This window comes from Mustela nivalis (assembly GCF_964662115.1).
Source record: "Mustela nivalis genome assembly, chromosome: 10".
In the NCBI taxonomy this organism is placed as follows: domain Eukaryota; kingdom Metazoa; phylum Chordata; class Mammalia; order Carnivora; family Mustelidae; genus Mustela; species Mustela nivalis.
Genome location: NC_139029.1, coordinates 111,246,616 through 111,268,017, shown reverse-complemented (window position 1 = coordinate 111,268,017; position 21,402 = coordinate 111,246,616). Strand labels below are relative to the sequence as shown.

The window sequence follows — 21,402 nt, the reverse complement described above, 5'->3', positions numbered from 1 at the left end:
CGAGGGGGGGTCTTTCAGTAAACCCCAGAGAGTGTAAAATTCTGGGGGTGGAAAAGGGAATGGGTGTGGATAAACAAAATAACTGAAAGACAAGTATGAAAGAACCTTGTTAGGGCATCTATGTTAATGTTCCCTGAACTAAGGAACTGAAAGACCCCTCTCCCCTTGCTGAAGGCTTGATTAAGTAACCTATTGTCCCCATAGCCGGATGGCAACACATACCAGGATGTCTATGGTCAACCGGCCTGTCAAAAGGGAAGACAAATGAGAAACAGAGTGTACCTGGGACTTTCCAGAGTGCTGAGGCAAGGCCCGCCAGAACAAACGGCTGTGTCCTTGCCTTGGACCCAACGCCTGACTATGCTTGATTTAAATTAACCAATCAGATCCCTGTAACCATGCATCTGCTTCTGTAAGCTCGCTTCCCGCCACCCCAACCCTGCCCTATATAATCTGCTCCCCAATTTAGCCCCGCACGCTCAGTCCACAAGAGGCTGATGCACCTGCAGGCGCCTGTGTAAACAATAAGTCACCTCTTGCGACTTGCATCCAGTGGAGACGTGGTGTCTGGTTCTTGAGTGCGGAGTGAGGGTCTTTCATTTGGAGGTTCCACCGAGATCTACTGGACTCCCACCCAAAAAAAAGACTCCAACCGATCCCCACCGGGAGGTAAGCTGGCCAGCATCTGTGTCTCTGTCTCTCTGTTTGTTTTTATGTTTTAAACAACATTGTTCTGTATTTTGGGCAGCTTGAGAAGGAGTTGATGAGCTCAGACGTCTCCCCTGCCACCTAGAGGGACGCCTTGGGGAATCTGAAAAGGTCCATTATCTTGGGCCATCTGTTAGTCACGGAAGAACCTCTGTGCTCCTCCTGACTGTCTGAATCCGTACTTTCGGTTTTCAGCCGAAGCCGCGCAGCGATATCTGTTTTTTGTCTCCTATGTCTAAATTGTCCTATTAATGTCTTGAGTGTCTATAATTAATTTTTCTTTCTTTCCAAGGCTACAAAATGGGGCAAACCATTACCACCCCCTTGAGTCTCACATTAGGTCACTGGAGAGACGTTCAGATCCGAGCTAACAATCTGTCAGTGGAGGTCAAAAGAAGAAAATGGCAGACTCTCTGTACCTCTGAATGGCCCACCTTTAATGTTGGATGGCCCAGAGATGGAACCTTTAACATCACTGTTATCTTACAGGTCAAGGAGTTTTTCTAGACACATTTTCAGGATGGGCAGAGGCCTTCCCCACCAAGAAAGAGACTGCCAACATAGTTGCTAAGAAGTTACTGGAGGAGATTTTCCCAAGGTATGGAATGCCTGAGGTACTGGGGTTAGACAATGGGCCTGCCTTTGTCTCCCAGGTAAGTCAGTCGGCGGCCAAGCTTTTGGGGATCGATTGGAAATACATTGTGCTTACAGACCCCAAAGTTCAGGACAAGTAGAGAGAATGAATAGAACCATCAAGGAGGCTCTATCTAAATTACTGCTTGAAACTGGCTCTAAAGACTGGGTCCAGCTCCTGCCTTTAGTACTCTATAGGGCCAGAAACACTCCTGGCCCTCACGGTCTGACACCCTTCGAAATCCTCTATGGTGCTCCCCCTCCAGCTGTCACGTTCTTTGAAGCAGATATCTCTACTCACTCCCCTTCCCCCTCCATACAGGCCCATCTGCGAGCTTTGCAGCTGGTGCAACAAGAAGTCTGGAAACCCCTGGCAGCCGCCTACCAGGAAAAACTTAACATCCCGTCGTGACCCCATCCCTACAAAATTGGGGATACTGTCTGGGTCCGCAGGCATCGAGCCACGAACCTTGAACCTTGCTGGAAAGGACCTCATACTGTGCTCCTAACAACGCCCACGGCGCTAAAAGTTGACGGGATTGCAGCCTGGATCCACGCCTCCCATGTGAAGGCGGCACACCCGGACGGACAGACCGAACATCACCAGAACTCGGAATGGACCGTCCAACGCTCCCCAAACCCACGAAAGATAAGACTCATTCGCCATTAGTTTTATTCTTTTGCTTATTCTCTCTCCTTTCCCCTATAAAAGGTACCAGTCCACCTCTCTCCAAGCAATTAACCTGGCAGGTTCTCTCCCAAACGGGGAGAGTTATCTGGTCCAGTACGGCCCAACACACCCCTAATACATGGTGGCCTACCCTGTATCCGGATCTCTGTAAACTGGCTATGGGGTCTTGGGACATAGGTCAACACGATGATCCCCATAATCCACCGACATCCCCTACAAGTAGTGGAATGTCGCCCCCTAACCGAGGATGTGGAGACGGACCACGACGCTACAAACTTAGTGCACTCCCCTTTTATGTCTGCCCCGCGCCAAGAAATAATGCTGCTAGTGGACGGGCCTATAAATGTGGAGGCCCTGGTGACTTCTACTGCGCGGCCTGGGGATGTGAAACTACAGGTGATGTCTATTGGAAACCCATCTCGCATTGGGATTTTATCACTGTAAAAGCCAACTACTCCCATGAGGTGGGAAATTTCTGGGACCGAGAAAACGACGGAAAACACTGTAAAAATGCATGGTGTCACCCCCTTAAGATTACCTTCACAGAGTCTGGAAAGAAAGCAGTCCACTGGACAAAAGGGTATAGCTGGGGCCTTAGACTCTATAAAGAATATTATGATGAGGGACTCATATTTACTATAAAACTTTCTATAGAATCCCCCTCTGCCGCCATAGGGCCTAATCCGGTCCTGCCAGATCAGAGAGCCCCTAACCCTCATCCTAAGGGCCCCGCCTAACACCCGCCGTCACCATCATCCCACCTGGCACAACTCCCCCCAATGTTTCCTCATCAATACCATCGGTTCCGGACAGACCTTCTCCTGGTACTGGAGATCGACTCCTTAACCTGATAATGGTGATGAAGTCCCAGAACCTAAGTCAGGTTCGGTGGGGTGAGGAGGTTCGGAGCCGACGACTAAAGAAAGAATTCTTAAGACGTCATTGGTGCAAAATGGTGGTTTATTAAAGCACGGGGACAGGGCCCGTGGGCAGGCAGAGATGCGGCTGCCGCGCCGGGTTGTTAGGAGTGGTTGGTTATATACGCAGGAGTTGGGTAGGTGAGGACAAAGGGGTGTTCAGAAGGGCTATTGGGGCAAATAATACTATCAGGATATTGAAGGCTTAGTTGCTATCAAGTAAAGACAATTAGGAGTCTGGTGGAATGTTACATTCCTGCTATCAAGCATCCTTGTTAATGAGATTTAGGTTTAGAAGAAATTTAACTTTATTTACTTTTCCTTCCACCTCCGCCTCCTTAGGTTTTATGGAGGGGAGGGTGACATTTGGCTTGAGAAACTGAGTTCTGTGTCCTTGGAAATTGGGCTATTGATAAGGTAACTTCTTTGTTGTAATCTCAAGGAAATTTGCAAACCAAGGGAGACTCCTGTCTTGCAGGATTGTGATCTCAGCAAGTTAACTATTTATCACTTTATGGCAGTCAGGGGTGCCTGAGGAATGCTACACCTATGGAGGGGAGCGGATGAGAAGGGGGGGGGGTTGTAAGGCGCCAGCTCCTGCTTTGTCCTCAGTCAGCCACCTGCTCCCTCATCAATGGGGGCGTACCAAGCCCTCAATTATTCTAATCCCATTCTTGCTAAGGATTGTTGGCTCTGCCTAGTGTCAAGCCCCCCTTATTATGAAGGTGTAGCTACAGCTGCTAACTTCATCAATCATACTTTCCCCACCACCACCTGTTCCTCTTCTCCTAGCCACAAGTTAACTCTCCCTGAAGTATCAGGTCAAGGACTATGTTTAGGCAAAATACCAACCTCCCATCAGACACTATGCAACATGACAACTACCATGATCACTCCCGGTAACTACTATTTAGAAGCCCCAAACGGAACATACTGGGCATGTAACACCGGCTTGACTCCCTGTATTTCTGCCCAACTCCTAAATGCCGCTGCAGATTACTGTGTATTAGTCCAATTATGGCCTAGAATCACCTACCACAGTTCGGAGACTATCCTCAACTTCTATGAGGGTAAAGACAGATATTGAAGGGAACCCCTTACCCTAACATTAGCCATATTACTAGGAATTGGGGGAATAGCGGCAGGTATCTGAACAGGAACTTCTGCCCTACTCCAAAGCAACCAGCTTATGCATTTGCAGGCCGCCGTGACTGCTGATTTAGAAGCTATAGAAAAATCAATCACTGCCTTAGAAAAATCCTTAACCTCCCTCTCCGAGGTGGTTCTACAAAATAGGAGGGGACTAGACCTATTGTTCTTAAAAGAAGGAGGATTATGCGCAGCCCTCAAGGAGGAATGCTGCTTTTATGCTGATCATACTGGAATTGTTAGAGAAACCATGAATAAACTCAGAGAAAGACTAGCCCAAAGAAAAAAAGATTTTGAATCCCAACAGGGCTGGTTTGAAAGTTGGTTTAATCGATCTCCTTGGCTCACCACGTTACTGTCCATCATTTTAGGGCCCCTTTATTATACTTCTACTAATTCTTTCAATTGGCCCTTGTATCTTTTTTTTTTTAAATATATTTTATCTATTTATTTGACAGAGCGATCACAAGCAGGTAGAGAGGCAGGCAGAGAGAGAGGAGGAAGCAGGCTCCCCGCTGAGCAGAGAGTCTGACACGGGGCTCGATTCCAGGACCCCGAGATCATGACCCAAGCCGAAGGCAGAGGCTTTAACCCACTGAGCCACCCAGGTGCCCCTCAGCCCTTGTATCTTAAATAAACTCGTACAGTTCATGAAAGATCGCTTGTCAGTAATCCAGACAATGGTGCTGACACAGCAATATCAACTAATTAAACAGACTGGCTCTCAAATTGACTTACTTCATGAACAAAGCGAATGGATATAAGATTCTATCCATGATAAAGAAAAAGGGGGGAATGAAAGACTCCTCTCCCCTTGCTGAAGGCTTGATTAAGTAACCTATTGTCCCCATAGCCGGCCTCTCCCCTTGCTGAAGGCTTGATTAAGTAACCTATTGTCCCCATAGCCGGATGGCAACACATACCAGGATGTCTATGGTCAACCGGCCTGTCAAAAGGGAAGACAAATGAGAAACAGAGTGTACCTGGGACTTTCCAGAGTGCTGAGGCAAGGCCCGCCAGAACAAACGGCTGTGTCCTTGCCTTGGACCCAACGCCTGACTATGCTTGATTTAAATTAACCAATCAGATCCCTGTAACCATGCATCTGCTTCTGTAAGCTCGCTTCCCGCCACCCCAACCCTGCCCTATATAATCTGCTCCCCAATTTAGCCCCGCACGCTCAGTCCACAGGAGGCTGATGCGTCCGCAGGCGCCTGTGTAAACAATAAATCACCTCTTGCAACTTGCATCCAGTGGAGACGTGGTGTCTGGTTCTTGGGTGCGGAGTGAGGGGTCTTTCAGAACATAATACTTAATCATGTACCCAGGATCTAAAAAATATTTATTAACTAATCAGGGGCATGGAATTTTTTTTTTAAGATTTTATTTATTTAATCAACAGAGAGAGAGAGAGATCACAAGTAGGCAGAGAAGCATGCGGGGGTGGGGGGAGCAGGCTCCCTGCTGAGCAGAGAGGCCAATGCCAGGCTCAACCACAGGACCCTGAGATCCTGACCTTAGCTGAAGGCAGAGGCTTAATCCACTGAGCCACCCAAGCACTCCAGGAATGGAATTTTTTAAATGCTATAGGAAAACAGAGAATTTTATCTATGTAAACCAGTCTAGTGAAAAACAAAAGGAAAATATTTTTTTAAAATATATGATATGGTGGAAATAAGACCAACAATGTCAGGGATCCTTAACACAAAGACTAAATACTGCTAATTATAATGGATTCAAGTCTCAGGGCATGTATAAAAGTAACTTCCAGTTACAGCAGTGTTGTAGACAAAAAAGGGATAAATATTAAGAGTAGCACAAATCTGTTCCAAGCTACGCATAAAAGAACTAAAAATGGGGGAAAATATTGTTTCAGGATTTCTTTTTCTTTAGTGCCCACAGGTCTTGCTCACATTGCTTCTAAGAATGAAGAGGTAGAGCAGACAAAGAGCCGTGGGCAGCAAAGCGCAATTTCTTTAGTAAGAGTATAAAGCTCCTGGAGAGGGAGGAGGGGGGCCCAAGTGGGTTGCCTTTGGAGTTTCTAAGTTTAGGGGTTTTCATGAGCATAATATCTTAAGCAAGTAGGGTCGTGCCAGTCAGTACGACTGCTGAGTCGTGCCAGTCAGGGCTCTGATCAGGCATCTGCCTACCTATTATGTTAATGTCTCTGCTGATAGTCTTTTTTTGCTGATGTCTTAACCTCCCCTTGCCTGTGATATCGACAGATGCTTTGTGGTTAATTGTCTTATCTTAGAACACTTTGCAGAATTAATTTCTGCAAGGGCTGCAAAACAGAATGTTAGGGTGGTCCTGTCTAAACTGCAAAACAGGATGTTAGTGCTGTCTTATTTTAGCTGTCCTGACTCCATATTTTCTTGTTGGGGACTCTGGCCCTGACTACCTGTGCAACTAACTCTTAATTCATAGAAGGTTAAATAAGCACTTAGTACACAGGGTATGAAAAGTGAGGCAGAGAACAACACTGGTTTTTCTTGCTTTCCCACATATGCTTTAAATAGCTCTTCTGAAAATCTGGGATGATCTTCCCATAAAGGATCTGCACAAAACAGAATGGTCGTGAGATAGACCTCCTTCATTTTGAGAGAGAGAATGCCACAGAACAAAGACTTCCCAAGAGCAAACACCATGTCCCTGGGTGGGCTCGCACCACCAACCTTTCAGTTAACAGCCAAACGCGCTAACCAGTTGCACCACAGAGACCTGTGATGACCCACTCACTCCTTCCAACAAGGAGCAAGCCAAACTGCTGGTTGCTGTTGGGGGAACCAGAAAGATAAAGGGACAGGGGAGCATGGGGGGAGACGTGGGAAAGAGGAATGTGAAAAGGGGCAAAAGAAACAAATATGGATGAGATGATGAGATGAAGGGACTGCTAGGAAATCTGTGAAGAGGCAGAGTTGGACCTGAGAAATGAAAGTTGTTTTATTATGTAGAACAGGGAGGGAGAAACAGAGAACAGTAGGAAAGAGACCGGCGCAAACATCTGCAGGTGTCCAAGAATAAAACAGCCAAAGAAGTGTAAATAAAAATTACAGTAAGTGCAGTGGCTGCCAGTAGGATTGTGGGGCACTGTCACTGTATACGGGTTGGTACCCTTGTGGTTACGGCCTCAGTTCAAACCAAGTAACAGTAGGGTAGGTGTAGATGTCCTTAGTAGGTGCCAAACCAATCTTTTGGGCTGCTTTTCATCCCAGCACCGGCTCTGCGCCTTAGTTAGCTGCAGTCAGAACACAGGATACTTAGGAGCCGAGTACACCTGCTAGTCCCACGGCAGGTGCAATCAGAAGAGGGGTAAATTCCACAGTGTACAAACCTTTGGGTGGCGGACCAAAGTGAACCTTGGAAGTTTCCTTGTTTCCTTACTGAGCAGAAGATATCCCCAAAGATGAAATACCTTTCAAGGAGACTGGCCTATAGCTTTCATGAACAAAATAGTGTCCACATAGCCTTTTTTTCTGGTAAAGATATTTCAAGTATTAGTGTGTGTGTTGGGGGGGAGGGTTAACACTAAATGAGAACAGGTCTCTGTATTTACAATAAAATGCAAACAAGTTGTCATGACAACTACATGACAGCTTGTCTCCATCTGCCATCTGCTAATTTTTATGGAAACAGTAAATTATTGAACTATAGTTCACACTGAGTAAAAAATCACAAATCTTTACTGTACAATTTGTTGAATGTGGGCAAATGTAATCATCACCCAAATCGAGTTATGAAAAATTGCCATCATCCCCGAAGTATAGGTTGAGCTCCTTTCCGGGTAATTCATACCCTATCTCACTTAGGTAATTATTATTTTGAAGTCTATCTGCTATAGGTTACTATTGCTTATTCTCAAAATTCAAATGAATGAATGCTTATTTTTTGCATTTGCCTTTTAATGTTAAATATTAAATTAATATTAAATATATCCATATTGATAGGTACATAACTTGACTTTGGTATTACTGGAGAAACTTTGGTGTTATTTGGTATTAGTTAGTATTATTGATCAATATTCTTAGTGTTTGTTGAATATTCTGTACCAGTCTTTCTATGTACTTGCGCATTGATAGGTGTACTGCAATTGCTGGGTCATGGAGTAGGTATGAGTTTAACTTTATTAGAAATTGCCAACAGTCCTCTAGAATAGTTTTGAACAGTAACTACAGTTGCAATTGTTCCACAGTCTTATCAGCATTTGGTGTACTAATTCTTTTTATATATAGCCATGTTGGAAGGTGGGTAATATTATCTCCTTGTATTTTAATTTGTATTTCCCAAGTAAATAAAAATATCAAGAATATATATATATATTTTTTAAAGATTTTATTTATTTATTTAACAGAGAGAGAGATCACAGTAGGCACAGAGGCAGAGGAGAAGGCAGGCTCCCCGCTGAGCAGAGAGCCCGTTGCGGGGCTCCATCCCAGAGCCCCAGGATCGATCCCAGGGCCCCAGGATCATGACCTGAGCTGAAGGCAGAGCCTTAACCCATTGAGCCACCCAGGCGCCCCAGGAATATATTTTTTAAAATAAGCTCCACACCTTCAACTCACAGCCCCGAGATCAAGATCTGACCTGAGCTCAAGAGTCAGACACTTAATTTGACTGAGACACCCCTCAAGAATGTTTCATATAACATTTGGTCATTAAAATATCTCACTTTGTGGGGCGCCTGGGTGGCTCAGTGGGTTAAAGCCTCTGCCTCCGGCTCAGGTCATGATCCCAGGGTCCTGGGATGGAGCCCTGCATCGAGCCCCGCCTTGGGCTCTCTGCTCAGCGGGGAACCTGCTTCCTCCTCTCTTTCTCTCTCTGCCTCTCTGCCTACTTGTGATCTCTGTCTGTAAATAAATAAATAAAATCTTAAAAAAAAAAAAAAGATACCTCACTTTGTAAAGAAAATCTATTGAATATTTTGCCTTTTATTTGGTTTAGTTTTTAAAAATTAACTGATTTATTAAATCTTCATATATTTGAATAATTAAGACATTTTTTTAAAGATTTATTTATTTATTTGACAGAGAGAAATCACAAGTAGTCGGAGAGACAGGCAGAGAGAGAGAGAAGGAAGCAGGCTCCCTGCTGAGCAGAGAGCCGGATGCGGGACTCGATCCCAGGACCCTGAGATCATGACCTGAGCCGAAGGCAGCGGCTTAACCCACTGAGACACCCAGCCGAAGGCAGCGGCTTAACCCACTGAGACACCCAGGCGCCCCTAATTAAGACATTTTAAAGTAATATGGCTAACATATTTTTTCAGCTTGTGATTTAACTTTTTTTTTTTTTTTTTTGTCCGAGAGAGTGAGCACAGGCAGACAGAGTGGCAGGCAGAGGCAGAGGGAGAAGCAGGTTTCCTGCTGAGCAAGGAGCCCGATGTGGAACTTGATCCCAAGATTATGACCTGAGCCGAAGGCAGCCGCTTAACCAACTGAGCCACCCAGGTGTCCCTAACTTTTTTTTTTTAAAGATTTTATTTATTTATTTGACAGAAAAAGAGAGAGAGAGAGAGAGAGAGAGAATACAGCAAGGGAAGTGGGAGAGGGAGAAGCAAGTTTCCTGCAGAGCAGGGAGCCCAATGTGGGACTCCATCCCAGGACCCTGAGACCATGACCTGAGCCAAAGGCAGAGGCTTAACACACCAAGCCACCCAGGTGCCCCTAGAATTTTATAAAAGTTTTAATTAAAAAATCTGTGACATATTCTCAAAATAAAAATACTCTGGGGAGCTATCAATGACAATGCATAGAAAACACTTCTAAAATGCTCTTAGGAGAATCCATTAGGCTCCTGTACTTGTAGGAATGATGGTATTAGCACACTCTATGGTCCCAGGAAGATTCAGAAATTATCTTTCAAACCTGTCAAGCGCTGAGTGAAAATTATTCTTTTGGAAATCTTTACAACACAGTTTTTCCCTAGTTGCAATAGATGTTTACTGGATCCAGGGAAAGTCTGCCTATATTACTTGCACAGGTATTTTCTTTCTTGGTCTCCGCCTACGTGTCCCACTCCCTCTTTTTTTTTTTTTTTTTTGTATTTTCTGAATTACATTCTTCCCAAGGCTATCTCCAGTGATTCCTCCATAGTACATGGCATTTTTTTTAGATGGCACTTTAAAAAACCCTGAGAACGCATCATGCAAACACGCGCATACAAACTCACACTTGTCATATTTAAACACTTACCTCACTTACACATCCCCCTTCCTCATGCCCATCCAGGGCAGGTACCTCACCCACAGTCCATCCAGGACCAATTCTAGAAGGTCCTGGGATGGATCCAACAGCCCCCCAGGATTGACATTCCAACAATTTCATGTATCTCCTATTCCACACCTTGATGACAAACATTCATGGCTGTCTCACGCCTACGTTACAAGGTGCCTGTGGGCACGGGTTCATAGCTCCAAAGCACAGGAGCCAAAGGCCTCTTCAGCGCTGTGGTTTGTGTGGAAACACTGAGGCTGGTTGGGTCAAGTGCGTTTCTCCCTCCTCGTATTGGGTCCCCAACCCTCATCCCCTGGCTCTCCTCCCTCATTCCCCTGGCTCTCCTATTTCGTAACCCAAGTACATGATGTAACTTCTTCTTGCCCAACGCCTCCTGTCCAAAAGGTGCCAGAGGTACACTCGGCTCATTTCCTACAGCCGAAGTGTCTGTGGGTGCTCCTGCGCCGGGACCCTGCCCATCCAGCTCCGCACCAGGCCCGAAATTTCTCGCAGGTTCGTGGGCGACTACCTGCCGAAGAAATTCCACGCGGCGTATAATGGTGAGAAAGCACGGGGGACGTCGCCCGAAGTCCTCTACATTCCCTCTGGGGCCAAGTCGGAGGGAGGCTCCCCTTCCAGAAACGTTGGGGCCCGAGACCCGCCTTCGCATTCAGGCTCCCGGTCCCAGCGCGCCCTCTCGGTCCCTGCCCTGGCTAGCCAGCTGTTCCTCGCCTCTCCCGGATTCTTCCTCTCCCTCCTCGTCTTCCGTTCCCTCTGTGCTCTTGGGAACCGGAAGCCGCCACCCCTCCCACCCACCCATCTCCAACCCGCGGAAAGGACCCAGCCGCCTCTCCCGGGCCTGCGGAGGGAATTGGATCCATGTTTGCCAAACAAAGGGAGGAGAGAGAACCTCCGGCAGCCCGCAACTGGTTCCGTGCTGGTGCTCCTGGCTCAGCCCTTCGACCGGCCTGGAATCCGCTAGAGAAACGCGCGGCTCATGGAGCTGGCCCAGTTAGCATCTCTCCCACCGCTCCTCTCGAAAGCGCAGGAATATCCTGTGGGGGTCGCTCTTATGGCCCAGAAGACACACGTGACAACGGGTGCTGCCGGAGCCCAGACTTTGCACACCCGACCGCTACTCAACGTCGTTTCCGTAGGCTGGTCCATCCCCGGGAGGGCCTTGGAGACAGGAGGAAGGATGGAGGAGGACGCACTCTTCAGTGGCAATAAAAACTCCACTTTTCTGTGACTTGCCTCACTGTTCCTCTCCTTTCTTCCGTTCTAGCTCCTCTAGCATAGAAGAACGGTGGCCTTGCTCTCCTTGGAGACGTGTGTGTGTGTTCTGGTCCATGGCTCCCTTTCCTTCAATGGACATTTATCACATATACACAAGTGACTTGTAGAATGGCATTTGTACAAGTCCTCAAATGCTGCAGATTGAAATCACTCAAATATCTATCATTTGTCTTTAGTTTTACGATAATAGGATACTAGCATCATTATCTTTAACACCAGAATTAAAGTGTGACAAATGCAATAACATGTATAAAAACCATAATGTTGCTTGATAATGGCTAGATAGAAAAAGTGTATATTCATTCATGTGAATTTGAAGAAAGGACTAGGCTAATCTGTGGGGGTAGACATCAGAATAGTTTAAAATAGCAGGGATGGATAGCCATTACCTGGAAAGTGTATCAGAGAGCCATCCGTGCTTGGCTGATAGAAAATTTCTGTCTTGATCGTGGTGATAATTGAACATTTCAATATTTAAATAGCTGTCCCTTAATTATTTGGGCATTTTGTTCTGTGAACACACATTGCTATTTTCCTTTTCTAGGATAAAAATTAGCTATTCAACTTTAGAGAGTCCAACGTAGACCAGGACAGTTCTGGAGTGTATTGCAGACTCTCCAAAATCTGCTCTTTTTTGTGTAAGAAAGTTTCACTCATGTGTGAAATATTTCCACCAGAAAAGCCCCCGATATGACCAGACCATTTCCTTAGGGGAAGCGATACACAGGGCTTATTGAGAGCTTGCACATCACATCTTTAGACATTTTCTGTTAAATGGTGACGTGGAGCACGCCCGGGGTTCTCCTCTCTTCTACTGACCATGTTGCACTGTTGTCCCCCCAAAGCGTGGCCCCTTGCCTTGTAGGTAAGGGGAGCGGCTCGTGCGGCTTGAGACACAAAGAAAAACGGACGCTTTGCCGTGACTCGGATTCGAACCGAGGTTGCTGCGGCCACAACGCAGAGTACTAACCACTATACGATCACGGCGCGCCACAGCCGGGGTGGCAAGCTGAGAACTTGCTCTACTAACTTTGACAAATTCATTCCAATTACCGCGCTTCTTTGTTTTCGGTCAACTGCAGGTACTCGTGCTGTTTCCCTCCCTATTCTGATGCATTTATCATCTCCACTGCATCCAGCCCGTGCATCTGTAGGGATCTCCTGGAAAGTAACTTTGCAGCGTTTATGCCTCTCCCATTTCTTTCTCTCTTCCTTACATTGCCTCTCTTGATCCCCGCACCCTTCCCTCCGGCTTCTACCCCCACGACCGCAGCCGAGTGGGGCGCCGGCAGGGCAGATAGTAGGCGGGTGAAGGCGAAGCAACTGGTAAAGCCATTACGCGAGGCCACCAGGCGTTCCGCTTCTCTTGGGCCCCTCTTGCCTCAGGCCCGGGGGTCACCGGCGTGGAATGCTGACTGCCCTTCGAAACGCCCAACGTACGGGTTTCAAACGCGACAAACACACACCTTTCGGGTTTTCGGAGATTTTGGAGACTTAACGGCTGTTCTGCAAAGGTGGGTAGCTCCCTCTAGCGTTGAGTGCGTGTGCTTGCTCTCTGTTGGATGGGGAGGCGCGCTTCCACTGGTCTCTGTGGCGCAATCGGCTAGCGCGTTTGGCTGTTAACCGAAAGGTTGGTGGTTCGAGCCCACCCAGGGACGAGGTGGTATTTTTAGAAGGTGACGGTGTTTGCAGTTGTTTCTACCCTGTGCATCCTCTCACCTAAAGGGAGAGAAATGCTTCTATCACCCTCCGGTCCTTAAGTGTTTTGTGTACAAGAGAAGGACCTAAGCCAAAATCGTCACGGATCCTCAGATCCAGAAGAGCTCAGGAGGAAAACAGGTCGCCAGGAATCCTCATGAGTAGAGTCATCGTTGTTAACCTGAATTCCTTTTGACAATGAAGCCTCTTTGTTTGTGTTAGTATTAATTTAACCCTTTCCATTTACTTTTGAAATTAAGTTGGTTTTATGCTATTAGTATCATAAATAATATCTTGGTCCTATGCAGCTAACACTGTACACATCCTTACCGAAGAATGCTGGATGAGCAATTACATGGTTTCTACATGATTCCATGTTTTTCCTTTTGTTAGTTTATTAGCTATAAATCTTTCTTTTGTTATTTCAGCAACTGCTTTAGGCTTTATAGCTGCATACATCTGTAATTTACCGCAATTGGCCTTTAAGTCAACTCATATCTCTTAACATTTTTCCTTTACCTGTCTTTATGCTAGTTTTGTCATGCATTTTATGTTGCATGTTATAAACCTCACAATCCGTCGTCATTACCTTTGTTTAATCTGTTCCTTGTTTTCAGAGATTTAAAGATTTTATTTATTTATTTATTTGACACACAGACATCACAAGTAGGCAGAGAGGCCTGTGAGGGTGGGGGCAGGGGGGGGGTGGGAAGCAGGCTCCCTGCTGAACAGAGAGCCCCATGCAGGATGCAGACCTCCATTCCAGGACCCTGGGATCATGACCTGAGCCAAAGGCAGAGGCTTTAACCCACTGAGCCACCCAGGCACCCCCCAAGATTTAAATAATAAGGATATAAAATTAACAAAATATTAATTAATAAGTAATTAATAAGTAATAAATAAATGATAGTTATTAATTAAATAATAAGGAAAATGAAAATATTTCCCATGCCAATATCATTTCTGTTGTCCTTCATTCCTTTGGCTATGTGCAGAGTCCCGTCTGGTATCAGTGTCCTTCTTCCTGGATGACTCCTTTAACATTTTTTGCACTGTGGGTCTGCTGGTGATGAAGTCTTCCAGCATTTGTATGTAAATGTCATTATTCACTTTCATTTTTGAAAGACTTTTTTTGGGGGAAGGAAGCATAGAATTCCATGTTGACTCCCCTCCAGTCATTTAAAGATATTTTCTATAAACAAGCACTCCAGGAAAAACCAGGCCTCCAGTAACAACTCCTTACTTCCTGGAGCAGACATTGCATGTATTTTATACTTCCTAAAATGACAATGATGACCACCTGTACCAACAGCCCAAAGGTATTCACACTTCCTATCAACCTGTTAACCTGTAGCCACTCTATAATTTATAAAAATATGCAGCAACATTATATTAAAAACAGTATTTTGTTATTTCTCTCTCTCTGTATATATATTTTAAAGATTTGTTTATTTATCTTAGACACAGGGAGAGAGAGTAGCAGGGAGGAACAGAGGGAGAGGAAATCTCAAGCAGACTCCCCACTGAGCAGTGAGCATGATGCAGGTCTCAGTCTCTGAACCTTGAGATCATGACCTGAGTCAAAATCAAGAGTCAAATGCTTAACCAATGGAACCACCCAGGCACCCCTGTTATTTCTCTTTTAATTAGAAATTGTCCAGGCAATTTTACACATTAATTCAATTTAATATCATTTAAAGAGCTTAATAGATCTTAAAATCTCAAAGGGAGCTGACACATAGTAGAGAAATATATGTTGGAATTATGTATTAGATTATACCTAAAACATTTACTGAAATTTGTGAGTGGAATAATTAATAGTGATGATTTCTAGAATTTTAAAAACTTAATCTTCACTTAAAAGATATTATATGGTATATGTTAGGTATCCAGTATATTTAATTTAATGGAACACGTAATTTTATTTTTATTTTTTTAGAGATTTTATTTATTTACTTGACAGACAGATCACAAACAAGTAGAGAGGCAGGCAGAGAGAGAGGGGGAAGCAGGCTCCCCAGCAGGCAGAGAGCCTGATGCGGGGCTCGATCCCAGGACCCTGAGGTCACGACCTGAGCCAAAGGCAGAGGCTTTAACCCAATGAGCCACCCAGGCACCCCGGAACACATAATTTTAAGTTGTGTAAAGTTAGTTATTGGAATTACAGTTCGTCAATGACCAATAAAACCAGGATAGGTAATTTAAGATGTTCAGTGTCATTAGGATTCTGAGGAGAAAATTAAACCAAGCCTTGTACAAACTAGAATACTATGCTATCAATATTTTCTAAGTTGTCAGAAAATCGGGAAGACAGCATAGAGCAGTTTTTAGACCAAAATGATTACACCAGTCTGATGTATACAAGGAGTTCTCTTGAGAAACATGACATGAAAAAAAAAATGACATGACATTAAACATTTTCTATGTCATAATATGTCAACTATTAAAATTAAAAAAAAAGATATATTTATTTATTTGAGAGAGCAAGCGCATGGAGCAGGGGAATGGGTAGAGGGAGAGAATCTCAAGCAGACTCCCTGCTGAGCAGTGGAGCCCAACATGGGGTCTCTCTTATGACCCTGAAATTATGACCCTGAGCTGAAATTAAAAGTCAGTTGCTTAACTGACTGAGCTACCCCTCATTTATTAAAATTATTTGATTTGTTAAAAGTATCTGAGATTTATCCTTACTAACATCTTGAATTTTTTTCCCTTGTACCTAGGACTGAGACCACTAATTTACCCACAGCTAAACCGTTTTTTCCCCTTCTGAGTTACAGATTCAGCAGGAAAGCAAGTACAAAGTATAAAACCTCATCGGTAGCATCCTTGGGCTTCACTGGGGTCATGAAAATGAAAGCTCAGTCACTACTCCACTTGAGGGAGTTGATTCACACACCAATCATTATGTGTCTGGTTGGACTCAGACTGCAGCTAGGACCAGGTAAAGGCATAACAAGACATAACATCTCACCTCTCCCTGCTTGGGAGATGGCTCTGGACCCTCAGGCCAAGCCTCACCAGACTTTAGGGATTCAGAGCAGGGGCTCTCTGCACCGGAAACTTGGGACACACCTACCTCTGGGGATTAAGAATAGGCTTCTTCATGCTGGCAAGCTGGGAAAAGAGTTTCCTTGACTTGGGTAGTGGCTGTCAAAGAGGGGAATGCTAGCCATTAGACTGTCAGTAGACCTTGCAAGATCTCTGCTTTGGCCTTTGCAGTAAAAGTTGGATTTACCAGAGGGATAGACCAAAAATGGGGTCAATTCCCAGCGGCCCAAGGCTCCCTGTTTGCCCCGCTGCTCAGCACCTCTCCCAGCCTCAGCGGCACTTTGACCCCAAGTTAACTGGTCGGTGCTCCATTCTAGTCTAGCTTTACCATGTGTGTGGCAGAGCCAAGGCCATGCTCTCTTAGTGAGCCTCGGTTCCCCGATGAGTAAGGTGAGGGTGAGGAGCAGAGAGTCCCTCTATTAGTGGCCTCCCAACTAGCTCAAGGGTTGTCCTGATGATGGCACCTGAAGGGCTCCTCGGCGCCCCCGTGGGCTCATCGGGTGGAGCCTGAAACGCCGACTCGACGAGTCCCAGGTGTAGTTCGTGTTCTTTGGTTCTGTGGGGCAAATCCACCTGTTGCGGGAAAGCCAAGTGTACTGCTCCGGCAGGACGTGGTCGGTTCTCCGAGCCCGGGTGCCTGTCCGCCTGTAGAGCGGATTGAGGCGCCAGAGGAGCAGGTTAGGGGGTTTCTGGAGGTAGAGGAAACGTGCGTTGGGCTTTGTCCCCGGTGCCCTTCTCGGCCTGCCTGACTGGTTGTGGCCCCCGCTCTCCAGCGAGGCCGGCAGCGGACGAACGCGGCCAGGTTGTCAAGTGCGCAGTAGGCTGTCAGGAAGCAAGGGAGCTGCAGCCTGGCTTCGTGTTTGTTTCTCTGAAAGGAAAATGAGGCTGCGCACGCTGCCTTCCCCTTGGCTCCAAGTGTCCTCCCTTGTGTGTTGCCAACACGAGGACTAGGGGGCAAAACACTGATGTTTCCGCCCGGTTTCGAACCGGGGACCTTTCGCGTGTGAGGCGAATGTGATAACCACTACACTACGGAAACGAAACACGTGGCGGGCTTTCATGCCGGAGCCTGAACAGCTTCCGTCCTGCCCCTACTGTTGTGCCCACCACCTTCTTTCCTAAGTGCAAAAAGCCCCTGAAAGCCCTCGCGACCCTCCAGGTAAAGGGACCGCAGCCCCGCTGCGGCGCGGGTTTGGGATCCCGCGTCTCCCCCGAGGAAGCGAAGAGCCGGGGCCGCCGTCAGTCTGGCTTCGGGATCCGCATCAAACGCAGGGCTTCCACATCCAGAACGACGCGCCCCGGTGCCGAAGGCGCCCCGCCGACTCTCCAGCTCCGGGAGGCGGCGGGTCACGTGCGTCCCAGCCCCAGGCGCCCCCTCCGCCCGGCCGGGGGTCACCCGCCCTCCGGGTCTGTCGGTGGTCCGTTTCGCTGCGGGGCGGTCGGTGTTCTCGGCTCGTGGCCGCAGCTCGGCGCCTGGAATCCTCCCAGGATCCGGAGGACGCCCTCTGCCCGGCCTCCCGCCTGCCCCGCCGCGCCTGCCCTGCGCGCTCTGCCCTCGCCCGCCCTTTCTCTCCGCGCTTCTCCGCGGTCCTCTGGGCAGCGGCGGTCCTTCCGATTCCTGCCGCTGTCACTTATTCTAGTTGACTAACTTATGCCCAACGTTTTAATCATGCTTGTACGTTGTTTTAGGCGGTATCTTGGCAAAGGCTACGTGTTAGGACATTTGCCTGTTCTAAAATATCCAACACCATACAGGCCAACTCACCATTCCTGGCCAGTACTGAACTCGTTTGAAGACCTGATAAGAGAATAAATCTATTCAGAACCCAGGGGGAGTCCATTCAAATTTCAGGATTGTTCGATTTCTCCCTAATCGGTCTTGAGATTCATTTTGAAGAGTTTTTTTTTGTTTGTGTGTGTGTGTGAGTGTGTGTGTTTTAAATTTAAGTCTTAGTTAACATACAGTGCAATATTGGTTTCTGGAGTAGATTTCAGTGATTCATCACTTACATACAACACGTGGTGCTCATCACAAGTGCCCTCTTTAAGACCCATTACCCATCTCTATCCTTAGAGTCTCTTATAGTTTGTTTCCTCTTCTTTCCCCCACTTCCGATATGTTCATCTGCTTTCTTTCTTAAATTCCAAAATATGAGTGAGATTATATGGTTTTTGTCTTTCTCTGACTGATTTACTTCATTTAGTATAGTACACATAGTTGCAAATATGAGGATTTCATTTGAAGGCTGGGTTATATTCCATTGCATTCCACATCATCTTTATCCACTCATCAATCCATAGACATTTGGGCTTTTTCCACGGTTTGCCTATTGTCGATAATGCTGCTATAAACATTTGGGTTCATGTACCCATTGGAATCTGTATTTTTGTATCCTTTGGGTAAATACCTAATAGTGCAATTGCTGGATCCTAGGGTAGTTCTATTTGTAACCCTTTGGGGAACCTCCATAGTGGCTGCACTGGTTTGCATTCCCACCAACAGCGCAGAAGATTCCCCTTTCTCCACATCCTCACTAACACCTGTTGTTTCTTGTGTTGTTAATTTTAGCCATTTTGACAGGTGTGAGGCGGTATCTCATCATGGTTTTGATTTGTACTTCCCTGATGATCAGTGATGCCAAGCATCTTTTCATGTGTCTATTAGCCATCTGGATGTTTTCCTTGGAGAAAAAGTGTCTATTCATGTCTTCTGCCCATTTCTTAATTGAATTATTTGTTTTTGGGGTGCTGAGTTTGAGAAGTTCTTTATAGACTTTGGATACTAACCTTTTATCAGACGTGTCCTTTGCAAATATCTTCTTCCAATCTGTAGGCTGACTTTTAGTTTTGTTGCCTGTTTCCTTCCATGTGCAGAAGCTTTTTATCTTGGTGAAGTCCCAATAGTTCATTTTTGCTTTTGTTTGCTTCTGGCAATGTGTCTAGTAACAAGTTACTACTACTGAGGTCAAAAAGGTTTCTGCCTGTGTTCTCCTCTAGGATTTTGATGGTTTCCTGTCCTTTAGGTCTTTCATCTATTTTGAATTAATTTTTGTGTATGTTGTAAGAAAGTGGTCCAGTTTCATTTTTCAGCATATTGCTGTCCAGTTTTCCCAACAGCATTTGTTGAAGAACTATTTCATTTTACCTTTAACAATATCTGAAACTTCCTTTAATTTGCTTTTTGTAGTTTCCCTGTTCAACAGGTCGCAGAGTGCAATTTTTAACTTAGGAGGGACAAAGAGGTGAAGGCGTTTTCACAGAAAGCCGTGTCTGGAGGGCTTTTCACGTTTACCTCAGAGTGAAGTGCTAACAGCGAAAATGCTGAGAAATCCACCCCCCCCCCTCGTTTTCCTTTAGAAGTAAGCTTAAAACGTTTGGGGAAAGAAATGTGCCACTTTCTTCAGCAGTTGCTCCTCTTAGTGCAGTGTTTACCGAGTTTTCTCCACGCTCGGAGTTCAAGCGCTCCCACCCTGAGGAAGTGCAGGCAGCACACTCACTGGACACCGCCCTCAGTGCTGTCTTCTCTATGGCTCAGAATGCTGTTGAGGATGTGACTGGACTGCCTCATCTTCACCAGCGACCGGAGTTCCAAAAGATCATTCCATCCCGAAATTTCATTAGTTTTTCCTCCCTTTCCTTCCCTCCAAGTTCTATTTTTCTCCTCCCCCGCCCAGGCAGTGGAGAGGATTCACCGTCTTACTGTCGCATCGGGGGACCCTTTGCGGTCCCGCGTGGACAGGAGAAAGGAAGGGCACTCAGCCCTCGAGGACCACAAACTAACACACTAGCGACATTGACGCTGGGTTCCCGCAAACCCAACCGAGCGCTTCTTGGGTCTTCTCTGTAGGCGGAAAGGGAAGACGCGTGGGATTCCAGACCCAGTGAGAGGGGCCGCGCTGCCCCTGCCCTGCTCCTCGGTGTCGGCCCCGAAGAGAGAGGCTCGTTGGACGCACAGAGCCCTGGAAGAGGCTCCAAGGCGGCCCGGCTCGGAGTCTTCGCCCCCGGTATCGGGAGAGTTGTTCGCCACAGGCGGGCCGCTGGGAGAATGTGTGGCTCCGGGACCGCGGCGGACGAGACAAGAAACGCGACTTCGGACGGAGCGGCTGTGTGGCGCGAGAGAAAGGCCGGCGTCGAAGAAGACTGTTCGGGCGGAGCGTGGAGAGCTGCGGGGAAGCGCAGGGCGGCGGGTTGTAGTGGGGCGGGACCCGGGGTCCGGTTCCCGGACGCGGAAGCTTCCTGAAAGCGGTCTCGGACCGCGCAGCCTGGGTTGCTGCGTCCTCCGTAGTTCACGGAGGACGGTGTTGGGGATCCCGGGGTGTCGCGCCGGGCGCCTAGTGCTCCCGTGTCCTCTTCGCAACTTGGTATTGGCGCGCGGCCGCCTCGCGAAGGCGCGTCCCTAGGGTGGGTATGAGTGGCTGCCAGGCCGGGATTGGTGCCCGGACTTGAGGACCAGAAGGGGCTCGGGGCGCGACCGTTGTCTCATACAGCGTGAGGTCTTTCTTTTTTTTTTTTTTTTTTTTTTAAGATTTTATTTATTTATTTGACAGAGAGAAATCACAAGTAGATGGAGAGGCAGGCAGAGAGAGAGAGAGAGAGCGAAGAAGGCTCCCTGCCGAGCAGAGAGCCCGATGCGGGACTCGATCCCAGGACTCTGAGATCATGACCTGAGCCGAAGGCAGCGGCTTAACCCACTGAGCCACCCAGGCGCCCCAAGCGTGAGGTCTTTCTTATAGGGCTCTTTTTATTAAAAGAGCAGGGAGCAAATGGCTTTAGAAGTCAATTCCTGAGAGGAGCGTGCGTCACCCAGAAGAATAGGCAGACAGGAATCAGTCACAATTTAATGCAGAAGGTACTTGTATTTCTTAAAAACAATGCGCTGGCAGCTCCCTGGTGGTCTAGTGGCTAGGGTTCAGCGCTTTCACTGCCGTGGTCTGGGTTCGATTCCTGGTCAGGGAATGCTATTTTGCAGTGACCCCAGATGCACAAATCTTTCACAAAGGTGAGAGCCTCTGCCTCCGTGCTGAGTCCTTTAAATGCCGAGGAGGTC

At 46.9% G+C, this 21,402-nt stretch overlaps 1 protein-coding gene and 2 long non-coding RNA genes across 4 annotated transcripts; 2 read left to right on the top strand and 1 right to left on the bottom strand.

Annotated features, from left to right (window-relative positions):
* The first annotated feature begins 148 nt into the window (after positions 1-148).
* On the top strand, positions 149-11,847 carry LOC309842113. 2 transcript variants are annotated; one of them, XR_014299494.1, is made up of 3 exons: positions 149-669; positions 9,405-9,545; positions 10,716-11,847. It is a non-coding gene; the product is annotated as an uncharacterized lncRNA (long non-coding RNA). The 2 variants fall into 2 exon arrangements; XR_014299495.1 differs by lacking the exons at positions 9,405-9,545; positions 10,716-11,847 and adding exons at positions 1,664-2,920; positions 3,428-4,503.
* LOC309842115 lies at positions 2,175-5,860 on the bottom strand. Its single transcript, XR_014299497.1, has 3 exons — positions 4,989-5,860; positions 3,415-4,936; positions 2,175-2,906 (listed from the first exon to the last, which is right to left on the bottom strand). It is a non-coding gene; the product is annotated as an uncharacterized lncRNA (long non-coding RNA).
* A 944-nt stretch (positions 11,848-12,791) lies between the features above and the next one.
* LOC309843259 (uncharacterized protein) lies at positions 12,792-21,131 on the top strand (the record flags this gene model as incomplete). Its single annotated transcript, XM_082688583.1, has 4 exons — positions 12,792-13,120; positions 16,129-16,248; positions 20,203-20,848; positions 21,076-21,131. The coding sequence occupies 3 exons, from the start codon at positions 12,792-12,794 to the stop codon at positions 20,753-20,755; spliced, it is 1,002 nt and encodes a 333-aa protein (XP_082544709.1). The 3' UTR covers positions 20,756-20,848; positions 21,076-21,131.
* Positions 21,132-21,402: the final 271 nt, after the last annotated feature.